The 18,036-nt window shown below is 33.8% G+C and overlaps 2 protein-coding genes across 2 annotated transcripts; both read right to left on the bottom strand.

Moving 5' to 3' along the window:
- LOC109831336 lies at positions 1,163-6,754 on the bottom strand. The gene is made up of 6 exons (XM_020398666.1): positions 6,743-6,754; positions 3,625-3,814; positions 2,715-3,247; positions 2,387-2,632; positions 1,516-2,273; positions 1,163-1,394 (listed from the first exon to the last, which is right to left on the bottom strand). Exons 1-6 carry the CDS (start codon positions 6,752-6,754, stop codon positions 1,163-1,165), a joined length of 1,971 nt encoding a protein of 656 aa, XP_020254255.1.
- On the bottom strand, positions 8,889-17,811 carry LOC109831653 (ribosome production factor 1). The gene is made up of 11 exons (XM_020399020.1): positions 17,495-17,811; positions 17,339-17,419; positions 14,546-14,641; positions 14,320-14,403; positions 14,160-14,229; positions 13,855-13,937; positions 11,063-11,142; positions 10,907-11,005; positions 9,685-9,790; positions 9,447-9,536; positions 8,889-9,342 (listed from the first exon to the last, which is right to left on the bottom strand). The coding sequence occupies exons 1-11, from the start codon at positions 17,723-17,725 to the stop codon at positions 9,304-9,306; spliced, it is 1,059 nt and encodes a 352-aa protein (XP_020254609.1). The 5' UTR covers positions 17,726-17,811; the 3' UTR covers positions 8,889-9,303.

The raw sequence follows: 18,036 nt of genomic DNA, 5'->3' as shown, positions 1-18,036 counted from the left end.
TTACTCGAATCTGGAAATAATATTGAACCGATCATGTGCATAATGTATGCACGTGCATGTTGCTCAATCAATATTGGCGGCGCATCAAAAGGCAACGGCACCGAGAAGGTATTTTTTAGCCACTTCAATTTAATATTTCCTCCAGGCATTGACTCTGGAGCTACACCTAACAACTCCTCACACTTGTCCGGCCAAAAATGTCTATCACTGCCGGTAACGCACGGACCATCTATGCGGAGACCAAGTATCATAGCTACATCCTGTAGCGTAATAGTAGACTCTCCCATTCGGAAGTGGAAAGTGTTGGTCTCCGGCCTCCACCTATCTATCAAAGCGGTGAGTAGGGGCCAATCGAGCCTCATCCAACGAAGCTTTGAACATGTCAAGAAGCCGGCCCGTCCTACAGCTGCTATTATGCGCTCATCCTCTAGATGCTAATGGCTATGGCTGAGGCTATGATCAACCATAACAATATCCGGGCCTCTCTATAAAGCAAATGAATATATAAGAATACAATATTATAAGAATGCAATATTGAAATTATAAGAAACTTAGTTACCTTTGTAAAGGATATAACATGTGAACGGTGTCGAGGCTGGTCATATAGGACCTCATCACTTGTCGGTCCAGGCTCCATGGTGTATATACCTGCACATACAATTATAACATATCAATAACCGATCCACGACTAATTATATTATCTACATTAAAATAAATCACAATTTGAATATGTCAATTATTACCAATTAATTGCTATCTATTGAGTCTAGCTGGACAACGAGGTCGAGTATGTCCCGGTTGTTTGCAAAGACTACATTTTTTATGCTTGACAATTCCTTCTCGTCCTTGATCCATGGTTCCCCTAATTCGTACAGATCGTGGTCGACCTGCTTGTCTCTTGTATTGAGGTGGAATTAGTCATGGTCCAGTATATTCGGGCCAATACCGACTATCATCGGGTGGATGAAAACTCTCACTGTATGTCTTTCGGTAATAAATTGTTGAATACCATGGTGAACAATACCGATTATATGGAATTCTCGCACCACCCGGCTGATTGGAGGAAGCCGCAAGAACATGTGCACAAGGTATTTTTTGAAGTTGTGGTATGTTACATGTGCAAGTGCAATCAACATCAAACAGTTTAACGGTGTAGATACCATCATAATCCTGTCGGGTGGATGAAAACTCTCACTGTATGTCTTTCGGTAATGAATTGTTGAATACCATGGTGAACAATACCGATTATATGGAATTCTCGCACCACCCGGCTGATTGGAGGAAGCCGCAAGAACATGTGCACAAGGTATTTTTTGAAGTTGTGGTATGTTACATGTGCAAGTGCAATCAACATCAAACAGTTTAACGGTGTAGATACCGTCATAATCCTGTACCTGCCATTCATTGTCATTGAATACAGTAATTTGACATAATCTTGCCGCCTCAATTCTTCTATGCAAAATAGACTCATTCTTTGGTGTGTAACGCGTTGTCCAGTCTACACCGTCCTCATGCCTTTTGTTGAAGTATGAGTTTAGCCTATAGAACGTTCTTGCAACCAATGATTGTATTGGCATAGCTCGTGCTCCTTTAAGAACGCCGTTAAAGCTCCCGGAGCAATTAGTTGTCATCATGCAAAACCGCACACCCTCATCCTTACATAATGCCCATCGATGCTTGAATTGAGGCTTCAAGTTATGTTCAATCCAATTATGTGCATCTAATGACAAAGACTTGATCTTCTCTCTACAATGTTCATACACTAATGTATCGGTTGCACACCCAGCTTGCCACAAAAGATTTTGCAAATTAATCTCACCGTGTTTTTTCTTAAAATTATCTCTTATATGCCTCAAACAATATCGATGGTGATGTGGTGCACCAAAACCCTCATGTAATGCCCTTATAATTCCTTTCATCCTATCTGAGATAAAAGTAATTAATCTGGGCGCACGGACACTAGGAATCCACTTGTATATAAGTTCAAAGAACCACTTCCAACTAGAAGTATCCTCTACCTCCACAACTGCAAATGCTAGAGGAAATAAACCGCCATTTGCATCTACACCGGTCGCCACAAGAAGCACGCCTTTGTACTTGCCATATAGATGTGTACCGTCAATGCTCAATAACGGACGACAAAAAGTGAAGCCCTTAATAGCCGGACCAAATGCCCAAAATACTCGAGTGAACCTCTCCATCCCCGGTGCAATCTCTTCAGACAATATTTCATATTCAGTACCCGGATTATTTCGCTTAATAGCTTCGAGATACTGTGGAAGTAATTCATAAGATTTTTCCCAATCTCCAAATATTTTCGACAAGCTTTCCTCCTTGCATCATATGCCTTATATTTAGATATCTTAATGCCCCGCATATCATATACCCTTTGAAATATCTGACTTGCATTTAGATCAAGTTCAGCTCTAACTTCAGGCATAATTAGCTTACATATATAAGAGGAAGATGCAGAATAATGATCGACGTCCACCGACGGATTGCAACATGTATGAAGCCCGCAATATCTAGATATTACAAATTGCCCATTTGTTGATTTCCTCACAGCGGCATTTAGCAACCAAGGACATTTCCTGTTTCTCTCATCTTGCTCATTTGCATGCTCTACTTCATTCTTCTCGTTGAAATAACATTTTACATAGTAGTTGGTTGTATTAGTTTTTACAGGCTTGAATTTGACCCGATTTTTGATAGACCATTCTCGCCGGTAGATCACCCGTAACATAGCCCGATGCGTCGTTAAATATAGTACTTGACGTCCCACCAAGAGAATGCCCACTTAAATGTTGTAGTTGACACCACGGCTCTTGACTTGGAGATGTCATAAAACCACTCGACTCATTGTCTAAGTCCATCATCCGAGAAAACTCTCCTTGTGATCGTGAAACTTGGGAAAATTCTTGAATCGGATACTTCTCAATGAACAACTCAACTGACACTTGCTTCTCCACTAATTGTTTCATGTCATTCAATTCCTCATCGTCGGTAATCGCCACAGCAATAGTTCTACTCTCATTTATCGGACAATTGAAGAACACTTTAATTGCATACCATGCTTTATTAATTTTCGTAACTCTGTGTATTTCATTCATCATTCCATCAAAATTTAATGACTTGGATATCATAAACATTTTCCTAGAACCTCCCTCATACATTGGCATACTATTCAATCCGACGCCGAGACTCCCATTGAAGAAGCAAATAATGGGTATAGAGTTTGCCATCGAAGCTGAAAATCAACAGTCCATCATATGTAAATAATCTATTATAACTGGAAATATTAATCTTAATTTAAAGTCAAATTTAAAACCCTAATCTCAACTACAAAGCAAATAATTGCTAAATTCTCTAATCCCAAATCACATTATTCATGTCTAAACCCTAATTATGGTTAAACCCTAATATCAAATCACATTATTCATGTCTAAACCCTAATCACATTATTCATGTCTAAACCCTAATTCCCTAATATCAACTAAATACATTCCCAAATTTCAACTTTAATCCTAAATCTCAATTAAATCCATTCCCAAATCTCAACCATAATTCCCAAATCGATTCCCAAATCTGAAATTTCATGGCTAATAAAAAAAAAACCACATTTACCTTGATCGGCGGCGGCGGTCGGAGCGAACTTGGTCGGCGGCGGCGGTGGTCGGAGGGTGCTTGGTCGGCGGCGGCGGTGGTCGGAGGGTGCTTGGTCGGCGGCGGCGGTGGTCGGAGGGTGCTTGGTCGGCGGCGGCGGTGGTCGGAGGGTGCTTGGTCGGCGGCGGCGGTGGTCGGAAGATGTTAGTCTCTGCAAAAAACACGGGACTGCTAGTCCCGTGTTATTCAAACTGCCACGAAATACACGGGACTAGCAGTCCCGTGTATGTCGTAAAAATTTTTCAGCAGCAAAACCGACCCTTTTCAGAAGAAAATGGTCGGTTATGCTGATTAAACTTCGAATAGGTCGATTTTGCTATTTAAATTTCGAAATTGGTTGATTTTGAAAATTTGTCCGTTCTTTTAGAGGCTGTTTTGATTCGTGATTCGTATTTTAAATTTTTAATGCATGCTATATATTTTAGAAAATCCATATTCAAATTCGTATTTGTTTGTAATGAATATTAAAATATATTTGTATGATAAAATCCAATTAAATTTTGTTTGATTGTCCATGCATTTTGTTGAGGATATGCTATAAAAATCATAAAACTCGGATGAAATCAGCATAATTTTAAGGGAATGACACAAATTCACGGCATGAAGAAAACAACAAACAAAACAAGGTATTTAATAAAACTCTTAAAATTTTAAGCTTGTAGATCTCATTTTTCAATGCAATACTCATGAAATTCACTGTTAATTCAGTGTTTTACTGGGATTTTAACTATGGAAAAAAAATATGCAGAAGGTATCACCTAAAATATTCCTCCTAGTAAGTGGTTTAGATTATTCCTATGCACAATCGGCTTCATTCATTATGATCTCAATATTTCAAAATATCTATAAAATAAAAAAGCATAATGTTTAAATACCTCTAATACATATTTTTCATTATCTTTTAGTTGTATTATTATGAAACGGTTAATTTTAAGATCATTTGATACATGAGTAACTGTAATCCAATGTGCTTAATTTGCTTGTTTATATAACACTAGGATTTATGCACGTGCAATGCACGTGATTAAATTTTATGATTAAATATTTTTGACTTATTTCTTTACTAAAATTTATTTCTCAGTTCTACTTTGATTGTTTTTTTTTACTTATGTTTTCAAACTTTACTATTGTGATTATTTTTTTAATGTTTGTTTGAACGAGCTGCACAAAATTTAAAATTTTCATGTAATAATAGAATTGACAAGAAATAACTATAATCTAAACCTAATTTGAATTTTCGCGTTATTTAGATCACCATGAAACCAAGCTTGATTTAAGAAGGTATAACGTTGTAAAAGTGAAAAACACTTGAAAAGATAATGTTATAAAAGAAGGATGAATAATTAAAGCCAATAAGACAAGATGATTAATTAAAAGTGGGCTAGAATGAAACTAAAGAGAATATAAATTTTGTTGTTAATCACTGATAGACTTTAGAAAAAAATCATAAAATAAAGATTAATGCTAACTTTATTACAATTTTATATGATAAAATCATCCACATAACCATATTAAAAAAATTAAAAGAGTTCATAAAAATCACTTCTAAAGATTCCTGATTTTACTCAAAAAATTAAGCTATTTTTAGAAAAATTAAATAATTTAAATTTGTGTTGTATTTATAAAGAGCCTTGATGGAGATGCTTTTGTTTTAGCAGCTTGTTGTGAATGAGCCATGCATATTAGCTTTAAAGTGTAATATTTTTTCTTGATCATGTTATATGGATGTTTGATTGGTTTGCTTATCTATCTCTTATTTTTTTAATAAGTTGATATATTATTAACATAATTTACGATGACATGCATATCTTTCATACAAATTTGAGACAGATATAAGATGAATTTTATATTTATTGGCCTTTAATAAGAATTGTAGTTGTACAATATGTTACCTTCATATTTAAAGAATTTGAAATCTGACAGTACTATTACATGCTTATCTTTGACTGTGTTCTTAAAAATTGATCTTTCGTTGGTAGTTATATCCCCAAATAAGGATACTTGCAGAGTCATGCCACTATATAGAGTAAAGAAAATATCAATTTTAATTTTTTTACTTACACTATGGTAACTAAGTATCATGCGCATATTTTTTGTTTATTATAGTAATTTTCACATCTTATCTAGTTTATTATATCTCACAATGTAGTTGATCATTGGATTCACTTTAGTTTCTATTGCAAGATTATTGATATGAAATTTTATATTAAGTTTATGATTCCTTCAATATTTTTAGAATAAAGCATGAAAATTTATAAGTACTTACTAATTTTTCTTGTACTTTTCATGAATAATGTTTTTTAATTAGAACATAATTGTTCAATATGTTCTTCAAGGAGAACTCGGTTAGTGCTTCTTTGCTCGATATGCTTTTTATCTTCAATATGTTCTTCAAGGAGAACTCGGTTAGTGCTTCTTTGCTCGATATGCTTTTTATCAATGTCAATTCAGGTGATTCATGAAGCTCGATATGCTTTTTATCAATGTCAATTCAGGTGATTCATGAATGTTTCTGAATTTTGAGTTTATTTCTTTCACTTCTCCATTTAAAATGAAAACAACTTAGTTTTTTTAAAGGATATCTCTGAACTTTCTGATAGTTTCTCCATACATAACTCTTTGTATTTTTTTACTTTATAAATAAATATTATCAACATTAGAGATAAATATTTATACATTATAATCAGTTAATGCTAACCTATTATATCTTAATGTAATAATATCAAACATTTCCTCTTTTCTTTGTCAAATTTTAGCTTTTTTGTGATTTAAACTTTTGAGGGTGTGTTTTGCAATTTTTAAACTTTGGTAGTATTTTATAAAAATTTTAAATTTTAAGTTGGGTGCTTATAATTTTCATGTTTCATGTATTGGTGATAAGTTTTAAATGTTAGAATATTTCTCGTAACTCTAAAAATTTGAAGGTATTTTTATAATTACTAAAATTTTGGGCTGTTTTTAAAAAATTTTAAATTTTTAGCAATCTGCTGATAATTTCTAAATTTGATGTGTATCGGTTATAAGTTTTAAAATTTTAGATTTTTTTAATATTTTTTTACTTTTGAGATAATTTTTGTACCTTTGCCACCATTTTTTTTACTAATTTTAAATTTCTATGTGTCTAATGGTAATCCCGAGAATCCATCTATGTTGTTTTTAAGTTTTGAAATCTCTAAATTTTAGAATGTTTTTTTTTGTGATTTAAACATGGCTAAATGGCACTTATATACCCTTTTGCTCTTGTAGCAGTTATATACCCTAAGTTACAAAAGATAGCAAAAAAATAACCTGAGTTGGTAACTATTTAAATTTAGCTAACGGTGTTAAAAAATACATGAAAGGATAATAATGCCCCTCCTTAAGAATTAACCCCCCCCCCCAACATAGTGAAAGATCTTATTTTCTACTATTATCCGTATTAAAGAGGAAGAAGAAGTTGGAGGCCACGAAAAGAAGAAGATGATGATGAAAATAATCTAATTTGCGGGTGGGGAGGGGTGTGGGGGGTAGATAATACAGTAAATAATACAATAAATGAGGGTAATAAGTATTCAAGTTGGTCATAGATCCAGTACGTGGAAATATTCTAGAGAATATTCTCACAGCTGGTTAACAGAAGGTACCAACTTGCAAATTTTTGCCACCTCAAGGTATTTTTTTGCTATTTTTTGTAACTTAGGGTATATAACTACTTCAAGAGAGAAACACATAGGGTATATAAATGTAATTTAGCCTTTAAACTTTTGAGGTTGTTTCTATAATTTTTAAAATATTAAGGGTGTTAATTACAAGTTTTAAATTTTTAGATATCATGTTTGTTTTTAAGTTTAAAAAAGTCAAGATGTTTTGTGTAATTTTAAACTTTTAAGGCTATTATATATAATTTTTGAAACTTTTGGGTTTTGTTATAATACTTCATGTATTATAATATGTTATCTACGTATAATTTCTTAATCTTATTTTTTCTATATTTTTGAGTTATAGGTAGTTCATATGGAGTTAATATAGGATATAATTAGTATTTGGATAGATTAAGATTTAAATAAAATATTCGGTAGTTCATATGGAGTTAATATAGGATATAATTAGTATTTGGATAGATTAAGATTTAAATAAAATATTCAAAATAACTTTTTTTAAAATTGTTGACCTATAGGTAGTTAACGTGGAATTAGATAAGATATGATTAAAATTAGAATAGATCAATGTAATATTCAAAAAAAACTAAGGGTAATACTAACCATAGAAAGATTTTCCCGAACTTGTGCTTTTAAAGGGAGTATGATATGATATGATCAAGAACACATGGATTAAAATAAATGGAATAGATTAAGTAAATTGATTGCGTAGATTGTGGTTTCCTTTTAACTATCTATGTTAGTTTATGTGCTGTTTTATAAAGATTTAAAATTGATGATAAAACATTTGTTGCATTTCGCTGCTTTCCCCGGAACATAGTCGAAATTAAGCTAGAGGTCAAATTATAATCAGATGCATATTTTTAAATTAAACTGCTAAAATAATTAGATAAAGTTTAGAGATTTTGATTCGGATTATGTTGATTAACTTGGATTGATCTCATTAAAACGTAAGATATTTTTTCTAAATAAAGAAATTTCTTTAAAGAATATAATAGCATTACCAATTTACCACTCTAAAGAAGAACTATCATGGAGTTGATTTACTACTTCATAATCTATCTTCTCAGTGCATATTCTTACCAAGGATGATGTATCAAGTGTACATTTTCTCACTAAATAAAAATAAGGATTAATTACGTTCTGGTACCCTTGAGGAATGATGTAACAATGCAGTGACTTTGAAGTATGGGTATCAACACAGATGTTGTTTTGCACGGGTAACCCTAGAGCCCACACGACAAGGTACTGCCGGTGTTAGCCGTGCAATCAGTATTAGCAATATCAGGGCCATCTGCGCAGACACACAAAACTCCAAGGTCAGCTGTGTAATTAATCACATCTAATCCTAAAATGAAAAGGTGTACAAACTGCCAATGGAAGAAATTGTAAAGAAACCGATCAGCAAATAAGTACAATTCAATCAAGCTTGCTTGAAAATTCCGTCAGTTTCAGGTTCTTTATACAAAGAAACTGAATTCTAGTAAGCTTGCTAAAAGATGCTCGACCGTCCTGCGCTCTTGTTTGGGGGTAACAAGGTATTGGACCCGATAAACAACTGCTTAAACTGTGAAGATCATACAAATCTGCATACAAACTTGGTTTACATATGTTGCACGTCCTACAAACTGCGTATATAATCACATGTACATGGCTCCCTTTAAACGGAACAACTGAAATAAAAACACATCATACTGAAAAAGACAAACATTCGGCACTCACTTGAGACATAAATTATTAAGCTTGTGCTGCCTCGGTTGCCTACAGCATTAACTAAATTCAAAAGAACATAGATTTAATCATTTAAATAAACTGTTGGTATATGAAACTACAAATCTCACATTTATCTTTGAGAAGAAAGCGAACTCATTCGCACATTAGACAATAATAATTAGATGAACAAAACTGATGATATGTTGGATCACTAGAATACATGATGAGTACATCAACTTTTCCTCAGCAAAATTAACTTACTCAGCAGGTCAAGAGTTTTATCTGTTGGTTATAAGAAAAATCTCCTGCGACTCGTATCCATATCGCCCTAAAATTCGAATAAGACAGGAACTTAGACAAAGGTCAAAAGAAAGGCGCACTAGATTATTAATAACAAGAAAATATACAATTTAGCGCTTGGAGAGGAAATACCTTGTGGACCCATTCATACTCTCCGCCCTTCGTATCAAATGTACCATGCTGCAAACTTCTCAGTTTTAGTGTGAAACGAGGACCACATTCCTGAATGACAAAACAAAATGGTAAATCTTCAAACTGATTCATATGTCACACGTAGGACATTGTGTACGATATTAAAATTATCAAAGAATGCTACTCTTGTTTAATTATCAATTGGTAAAACAAAATTCGACTACGAATAACCCAATACCTGAAGGCGAGCAATTACTCGCTCTTGAGATGGTTTCTTTCCCTTGTCATCCTTAGCTGCTTTACTCTTTGGGCCATCTTTTGCCTCTTTGCTTTCAAATATGTACCTGTTTCCACAGATGAACAAAAATTAGTAATAACAAACTTGAATCTGATATAAAATTCCATGACATGTGGACCCACAAAGAATCACCAAATTAGGATGAAAGATAAGACACAAATAATAAAGGAGCCTATAGCTACAAAAGTAAATATATTGCACCAGGGCATCACCAGATTTGGATGAAATATAAGATTGATAAATAATAAAATGAAAACTGAAAGCAACCAATTCTTAGCGAGTTAAATTAGTAAAATTACAGACAACAAGATAAAACAGTTATAAAAGTAAAATTCTGCTAAAAAAATTCTAAATGTTGTGGTTAACTGGCTTGAATGGAAAAAATAAAGAAGTATTATGGAGGACTAAATATTTAAAAAGGGTGCAACTCTGCAGCTTTTCACAAAAGAAACAATATAATAAAGGAGAAGGAGAAGGCAAAATGGAGAGAGATACCAATAAGCTCTGATATCACAAATGCATCCTGTCAGAAAATTTCTCTGCCAGCCACGTTAAAAACATCTAACCATGATCAAACATCTCTCATTTAATACCCTTGGCAACATTGTTTCACTAAATGGTGGTTTAGGGTTGCGTTATAACAAATACTCCAATTTGATATTAGTTCTAATAAATCTCTAACGTTGGGGCATATTGGAGATTATTGGAAACCAATATATTATGATTACCTTGAAGAACATATTAAATAGTTTTCAAAATTCTACTATTCTCACTGATCCTTACTTGCCAAGTTCCAACTAGGATAACCAGTTCTGTGATGATACTGTACGGCTTAAGAGCATTTATGATGATTGATTATCTATAACAAACTAGTCAAGGAAAAGAAAGAGTAAAGAAACAAAAAGAAAAGAAAAAGTCTTACGATGTTTTGACAGCACCAAGAAGATTTATGACTATTTTGGGTTTTCAACTCAAACGTACAGAATATTATTTTAATAAACTGCAGCAAAAACGAGTAGAATGATAGATGAGCCATATTACATGAAAGCTTGTGCAATTTCAGACTAGCGCTTCTGCCAGTTACGGACCCAAAATACGTAGATTCAATCACAAAAGCTCACAAGTAAAATAATATGGTGAATAATTTACACAAACAAAATACCTATGGTGTCGAAAAAATATGAAATCTCTTTGGTTATGGAAGGTTACAACCCGACGACCACGGAAGTTTGGATCTTGAGGGAACAAGGACTGTATCATCCTAAAAATCATAGAAGGCTCAACAGTTATTAACATACCATAGTGACAACAAAATGACTTGCATTGTAAATGGCCAAGACGAGTAGTGAAATTGTTCAAGACTAACTCAGGCATATGACCTGTAGGATTTCCATGGCCCTGTACATTTGGTATATGAAAACAAATGTCCATGAGTCCCAATAGTCAAAAATAGCTTTAAATTTCTAAACAATTACTGTTATAATAAAAAGCTAGAGCTACGAGTCCTCGCCAAACAAGTAAATTATGCAGTCTTTGAATCCGCACTTAAAATTCAATTGTGAATAGTGATAAATTCGATAATCACTAGATAGTTTAAAGAAAAATTTCTGCCAGCAACATAATACATAAAACATATCTAGCTGTAGATTTAGCCAGAAAAATAGGTTAATACTCCAATAAGTTTCACTATTCAACGTACTATTATATAGTTGGAATGCAGACTGGTTTACTCAAGATAACATTTGTTAGAAACAGAGAATGCGCTGAAGAATTCATGAAGCTCGTCAGACTAGATTACCGAACAGACATGAGTTTAACAGGTAGCAGAGAACTGCCATTCAGGTGCCCTCGAAGGGATAATAAATTAATACTTTATTATATGTTGGAATAAAGATTAATCTACTCAACTGAAACTTATTAGAACAAAGACATTTGCTGAAGAATTCACGGAGTCATCAACCATCATCCTGGATTATCCAGCACACATGATTTAAAAAAGGTAGCATAGGACTGCACTCAAAAGCCCCAAAATCGCTAATGTACTTCACAATGAATAAAAATACAAAGAAAAGGACATCATTTGGAAAAAACATGAAGATCCTCAGTTGCTATCCTTCATTTTCTGTCATTTGTGATCCCATAACTTAAATTGCCAGATATATACCTTTGAAATACAATTTAATATATGCCAGGTGCAATTTTCTATCATTCATGTACCTATCATTTGAAATCTCTAATTTAAATTCCTTAGGTAGTGAGGTGAATATTATCCTCCACTCATCAAATGGCGAGATCACACTTCACATGGGTTTGATTGGTCCCCCCCAAATTGATATGGATGTGGATGGTGAATGAGCATTGTTTAAATATCCCCGACATGGTCCCTATATATCCCTCGATATACCTTTTACAGGCTTCGCCGCAACCGATATGGTCTTTAAATATCATTTACCGCTTTTGGCTATTTGGGAGTGATAAATCCCCGATTATGGTGCCGATATATTAGCCGACTATTGTGGACCAATATATCTTTTTATATAGCTTGTTGAAAATAATATACCGTTTTTGGAATTTTGGCAAGATATCAGGATTTTCCTATATATATCAAGATGACATTTTGCCCTAAAAAAAGCAGAATCGAATGATTAAAACATTTCTTGCCATCTTTGTTTGTTTTTAGAAGGTTGATTTATGGTGATCCTAAACATATATATATTCATATTTTGTTATGGCTTAAATTTCATTACATAATGTTGGATTACATTTTAATGCATTATACTATCTATGCAAATATTCATTATGGCATTCCGATATTTATCACATTATCCACCGATAATTCCTACGGATATCCGCAATCCGATATGAATTTTGGCCATCCGGATATTTCCCGATATCCGATATTTAAAACCTTGGGAATGAGACACCTCACTACCAAGCCACAAAATTTGTGCCTATGGTACTAAGCCATACCCATTTACTCTCTCTCTCTCATCTCTCCTCTCTGCTATATGTATATATATATATATATTGATATATATATAGTATACTTACTTATATATTATATTTATATAGTATATATAGGTATATAACACATCTATATACATTTATATACAGTTATACCGCAATATATATATGTAGTTAGTCTACAATTACACACACCACACACACACATCTATTAGATAAAAGCTTATGTCAACTTAAGTGGAATAGGAATAAGTCATCCACCACTTTTTAACCGTTGATGATTGATGAGATCCGGTGATAGATTCATGAAGAATCTTTTAAGATTGTGCATCTTTTGATGGGCACAAATCTTGAGAAAGAATGATGTGGATAAAAAAGTTTGGTGGACAAGGCTCCTATTCCCACTTAAGTGGATAGGAGTTTTACTCCACATATATATATATGTATGTATATGTATATATATATATATATGTATATGTATATGTATATATGTATGTATACATATACATATACATCTACGTAGATATACGTCTATGTCTCCGCTGCGTCTACGTCTACGTCTACGTATACACACACACACACACACACACACACACACACACACACACACACACACACACATATATATAGATAGATATAGATAGATAGATATATATGGGTCTCCAATGAATAAAAACTAAAGGTATCATTTAGAGGAGTTAATATAATTTAACTTGTCAATGCTCCCATGCTAGTACTACAATTCTTCCTTGCAGAACTTCATGGTGAGTCTTTTTACAGTTTACTTTTTTTTTCAATCATCTTCAATTAACATTCTCCAGAATCCAGATTCCACCAAAAAGTCACCCTACAGGTTAGTATATCTTATTTGGGACATTTAGCTCAAACTCTTTGACAACCATCCCAATTTCAACTATTTAAATTTCATTATCTATGGTATGTAAAACACTGGTCATTTGAGCACAGTATTGATGAATAACATAATAAGATAAACAGGTGAAGTCATCTAGGCATCCTTGCTCTAGCGGTTCTCAGTTAAATGGTCAGTAAGAAAACAATTAACTACAATCTTGGAAATAATGTGATAATTTGTCGACAGGAAGAGTTCAAGTTTAAGAAAAATACTAGACAAAATCATCATTATACCTTGATATCCTTGCGTAAGATAAGATTAGAGAGCTTGAAGTGTGCTGTTGGTCCCTCAGGTAAATTAATAATCACGAGGGCATCTAAAAAAACAAAGTAAGAATCATCACACAAATGTCACTAAGCTTTTGCGTTAGCAGGAGGAGCAGCCAGACAATTCCAGAAGCTTGTCAAGCACACCACAATAAAGTAATGATGAAGCTTTCTCTTGGAATTTTTTTTTTCTAGAAGCTAGTAATTGCAAAAAAGAAGCCAAAAGGATAGGACACTATTCTTGTGGAAATAGAAGTTTAAAAGTGCAAAACCTGGTTCTCTGCGATTAGTATGGATAACAACAATTGATGTGAATTCTCTCTTCTTTGCATACTCCACAATCTGCATGCAAAGTAAGGTCTCAATGAAGACCGATGAAATCATGAAAGTTAATAAAAGATGTTAATGAATTTGAAACTGCAGTATATGCACCTTTTTCAGCTCGTAGGTTCCTCTTTTAAAGTAGTGAGCATTAGGGATCACAGACAATAGCTCTTTAATAAAGGCAGGTCCTCTCTGTAGACACATAAAATTTAAAACCTTTGATGATTGCTAGCAATTTACAATGCTTTTGCAAGACACAATTTAGTTTCATCAAAGTTAAATTTGTAGGCACCAAGAAAATATGAAATGATGAGAACTGAAACTTTAAACTTACTGAAGAATTGAACCGGCATGTAGTGATCAATATCTTTGGAGCTGTCTCTTGTTTTAGGATCATGCTAAACTCATCTGCATCATTTCCTGCAAATAACTGTATTCAAAAAGGTTAACTACACTCAGAAGTTCAAACGGAAGAAGCAAGCCAAAAACAATACACAGAAAACCAATAGTCACTACATTTACTATTATTATTTTCTAAAGAACAATCAAGTGGAACTCTTTGTTTGTATCAATTATGTCAGAAAAAAATTGTAGCTGCTCTATATGGAGGAATGGATTTTCTCTTTTAAGGAAATCGCTTGCTGCTTATTAATCAGCACATGTGTTATCAAGTCTATTTCATCACTCATTCCTGCCCAGGTACAAACAAGTTAACACTTCGTCAAAATCAAACATTCAGGATTATTATTTTCTAAAATGATATTTGATCGGAACTCTGTGTTTGTGTCAATTTTGTCAGAAAAAAATTGTAGTTGTTTTATATTGAGGAATGGAATTTCTCTTTTAAGGAAATCACTTGTCGCTAATTAATCAGCAAATGTGTTATCCAATCGTTTCATCACTTATTCCTTCACAGGTGAAACAAGCTAACACTTTGTCAAAATCAAGAGTTTGAAGTACAGATGAATTCGAGAACTAATTGCAGGTGATAAAAAAGTTATATAACCTAAGTTACAGAATCTAAGTACAAAACTAGTTAGAAGTAGAATGGAATATAACTTGTATAGGTAACTTCTGAAAGCATATCAACAATATTCCATAATGCACATAAGGCCTAATAGTTATGCCCAACTACATTTTTTAAAAGTACTCCCTTTTCTTTGCAGTTAATCAAATAATAAATAAAATTTCAGCAACTCCCTCAAGTAATACAAGATAAACAAACATTATAGAACCTATATCACAGAGGTAAACCTTCCGAATCACTTCATACCCCAAATCCTCCTATCAAAAATTATAATTTCATGTTTGCAAGAAAGGTAAGTTTTAAGTTTTAAGGTTCTGTCAGATACCTAAAAAAATTAATAATTTATACCAACAATAATTCTTCAACAAATTACTTCATGAATTTATAACACCATCACCCAGATTCAAAAGTAAGTTGTATGCAGGTCAGAATATAAAAATCCCAAATATTATTGTTTTCATGAAACTAAACCAGAAAATTACACCTTATAGAGACTGATAAAAATCTCGTAATCACCACATACTCCAAATCCATCTACTCTGAAAACCAGTATACTAACAAAAACCCATTGCCAAAAGGAATTTTTTAACATTCAAATTTGAGTCTAGGTTTCACAGTTTTCTAAGTATACTAATGGCAAAAGAAAACCTTATCTGGAACCTATGAAGCAATTACATGAACCATTTTGACATTTTCTTCATTCAACTCCCCTAAAAGTCATCTGTCAAATTTTACACTAATCATATCCATTCTACTGCTTTGGTAAACAAACTAACATGTTACAAATACCTACTATATTCCAAATACCACCCGGTGTTTTCAAAGGCGCGCACCTCACTGCGCCTTACGATGCGGGGTGGTGGCAAAGCGCCCCACTTCTGATGCAGCAACGCCTTTTGCGCCTCGCGTATATCCTTACTTTGTGCAAGGTGCATGTAGTACATATCCTCATATAGTTTTGTTTGTTAACATTTCAATCGAGTCTTATACTTGATATTCCATATCCCAAAAAGCAAAATAAATTCATTAGGCCTTTTTAGTAGCCTTTAATTGAGAACTATTAGTAATCCTTTGCTTGGATATTAGTCTTGATTTAACATTTAATTTGAAAATTTATGAATTTTGATACTATGTTGGGTGTTAGCATTAGAAATTAAGGCATTATATTATGATTTTGTAGTAAGATATTATTTATCGCATTAGAAATTAAGGCATTATATTATGATTTTGTAGTAAGATATTATTTATCATGATATTTTTCATGTGAATTCTAAAAACATGTTTTATGATTTTGTAGTAAGATATTATTTATCATGATATTTTTCATGTGAATTCTAAAAACATGTTCTTTCACGCTTGATATATATTTTGAAAAATTATGTCGGCGGTGTGCGCCTCGCATCACTCGGGCGTGCGCATCGCGTTGCGCCTTGCGCATGTGCACGTAAAGATGCTTTACGCCCTGCACAAGTTAGTCTAATTCACAAAAGAAAACTCTGTTAGTCCTCTTCACTATCCACATTATATGCCATTTCAATTCTGTTAGTCCTCATCACTATTTGCATTTTATAAGCAATATAAAAAAACTTTAAATGCATACATCAATTACCACACTCAAAACCTAAACTGTCAATTCGAAATCAATTCAATGCATAACAACAACAACAACAACAACAAAGATTGTCCCAAATATTTGGGTCAGCTACATGAATCTTTCTTTCATTCAGTTCCCCTTAAAGTTAATTATTATCCTGTACTTCTTAATTGCTTCTAATCATGTTCTTTTAGGTCTAACTTAGTCCTCTCTGCCCCCATTAACTATCATATTAGTAATTCTCCTGACTGATACATTTAGTGGCCTCCACCATACATGACCCTAACCATCTCAACCGATTCTAGCCCACTATATCATCAAAGTACAAACCTCGAATCTCTTACGCATGCACTCATTTCTTATCCCATCTTTTAGCGTATATACTCACAATGCCATCATAAAATGAGAAATTTACCCTCAATGCATACGAACATCAAATTTTAGGGTTTTGATCCAAAATTAAAGCAGATTCTGAAGACCAAAGGGGAAGAAAAAAACACACACACCTCCTCATCATCTGGCTGACAAACAGTCTCATCAGGCTCCCTCGCATTCTCAATCGTCCTCGGAGTCTGCTTCACCGGTGGCTGCAACATTCACAAGAACAAAAAAAAGTTCAAAAACCACCCCCAATCAAAACCCTAAATTTAGGAGAGCTTCACCTCCTCGCCGAGCTCGAGGGCTCTCTTGTGTGCGGCGTCGCGGGCCTTGGCCTGCTTTCGCTTCTCGATCTTCTTCTCCTTCTTGAGCTTGGCGTGGACCTGGCTCCTCTTGTCCTTGTTCTTTATCAGCGAAGGGAGCACCTTTGGCTTCTTCTCCTTGTTCGATTCCACTCTTGATGGTTCTTCGTCGAGGTCGACAGATTGGGATCTCTTTCGCTTGTCCTTCGCCATAGCTCACTCTCCCGAGCGCGTTCTTCTCTTCGGCGAGGGGAGAGGGGAGAAGAAAAAGGACAAGAGAGTTTGCTAGGGTTTCGGGATCTATGAGGTTTCGGGTAGTGATTTAATCATTCGGAGCTCCAAAATCTGACCCGGATGAGCGGGTGACGGGTTTGTTCGTTTTTAAACTAATAAGGTCCGGCCCGAATAGCAAAGGGTGCGTTCATTTTTGTGTACTAGTTGGATTGCACGTGCAATGCACGTGATAAATTTTTTTAATATTATTTTAAATTTTAATTTTACTTAGTATAAATTTATTGAATGTA

Source organism: Asparagus officinalis, chromosome 2 (genome assembly GCF_001876935.1).
Source record: "Asparagus officinalis chromosome 2, Aspof.V1, whole genome shotgun sequence".
NCBI classification, from domain to species: Eukaryota; Viridiplantae; Streptophyta; class Magnoliopsida; order Asparagales; family Asparagaceae; genus Asparagus; species Asparagus officinalis.
The sequence above is the reverse complement of the archived record's forward strand: the minus strand, read 5'-3'. Positions and strand labels throughout refer to the sequence as shown.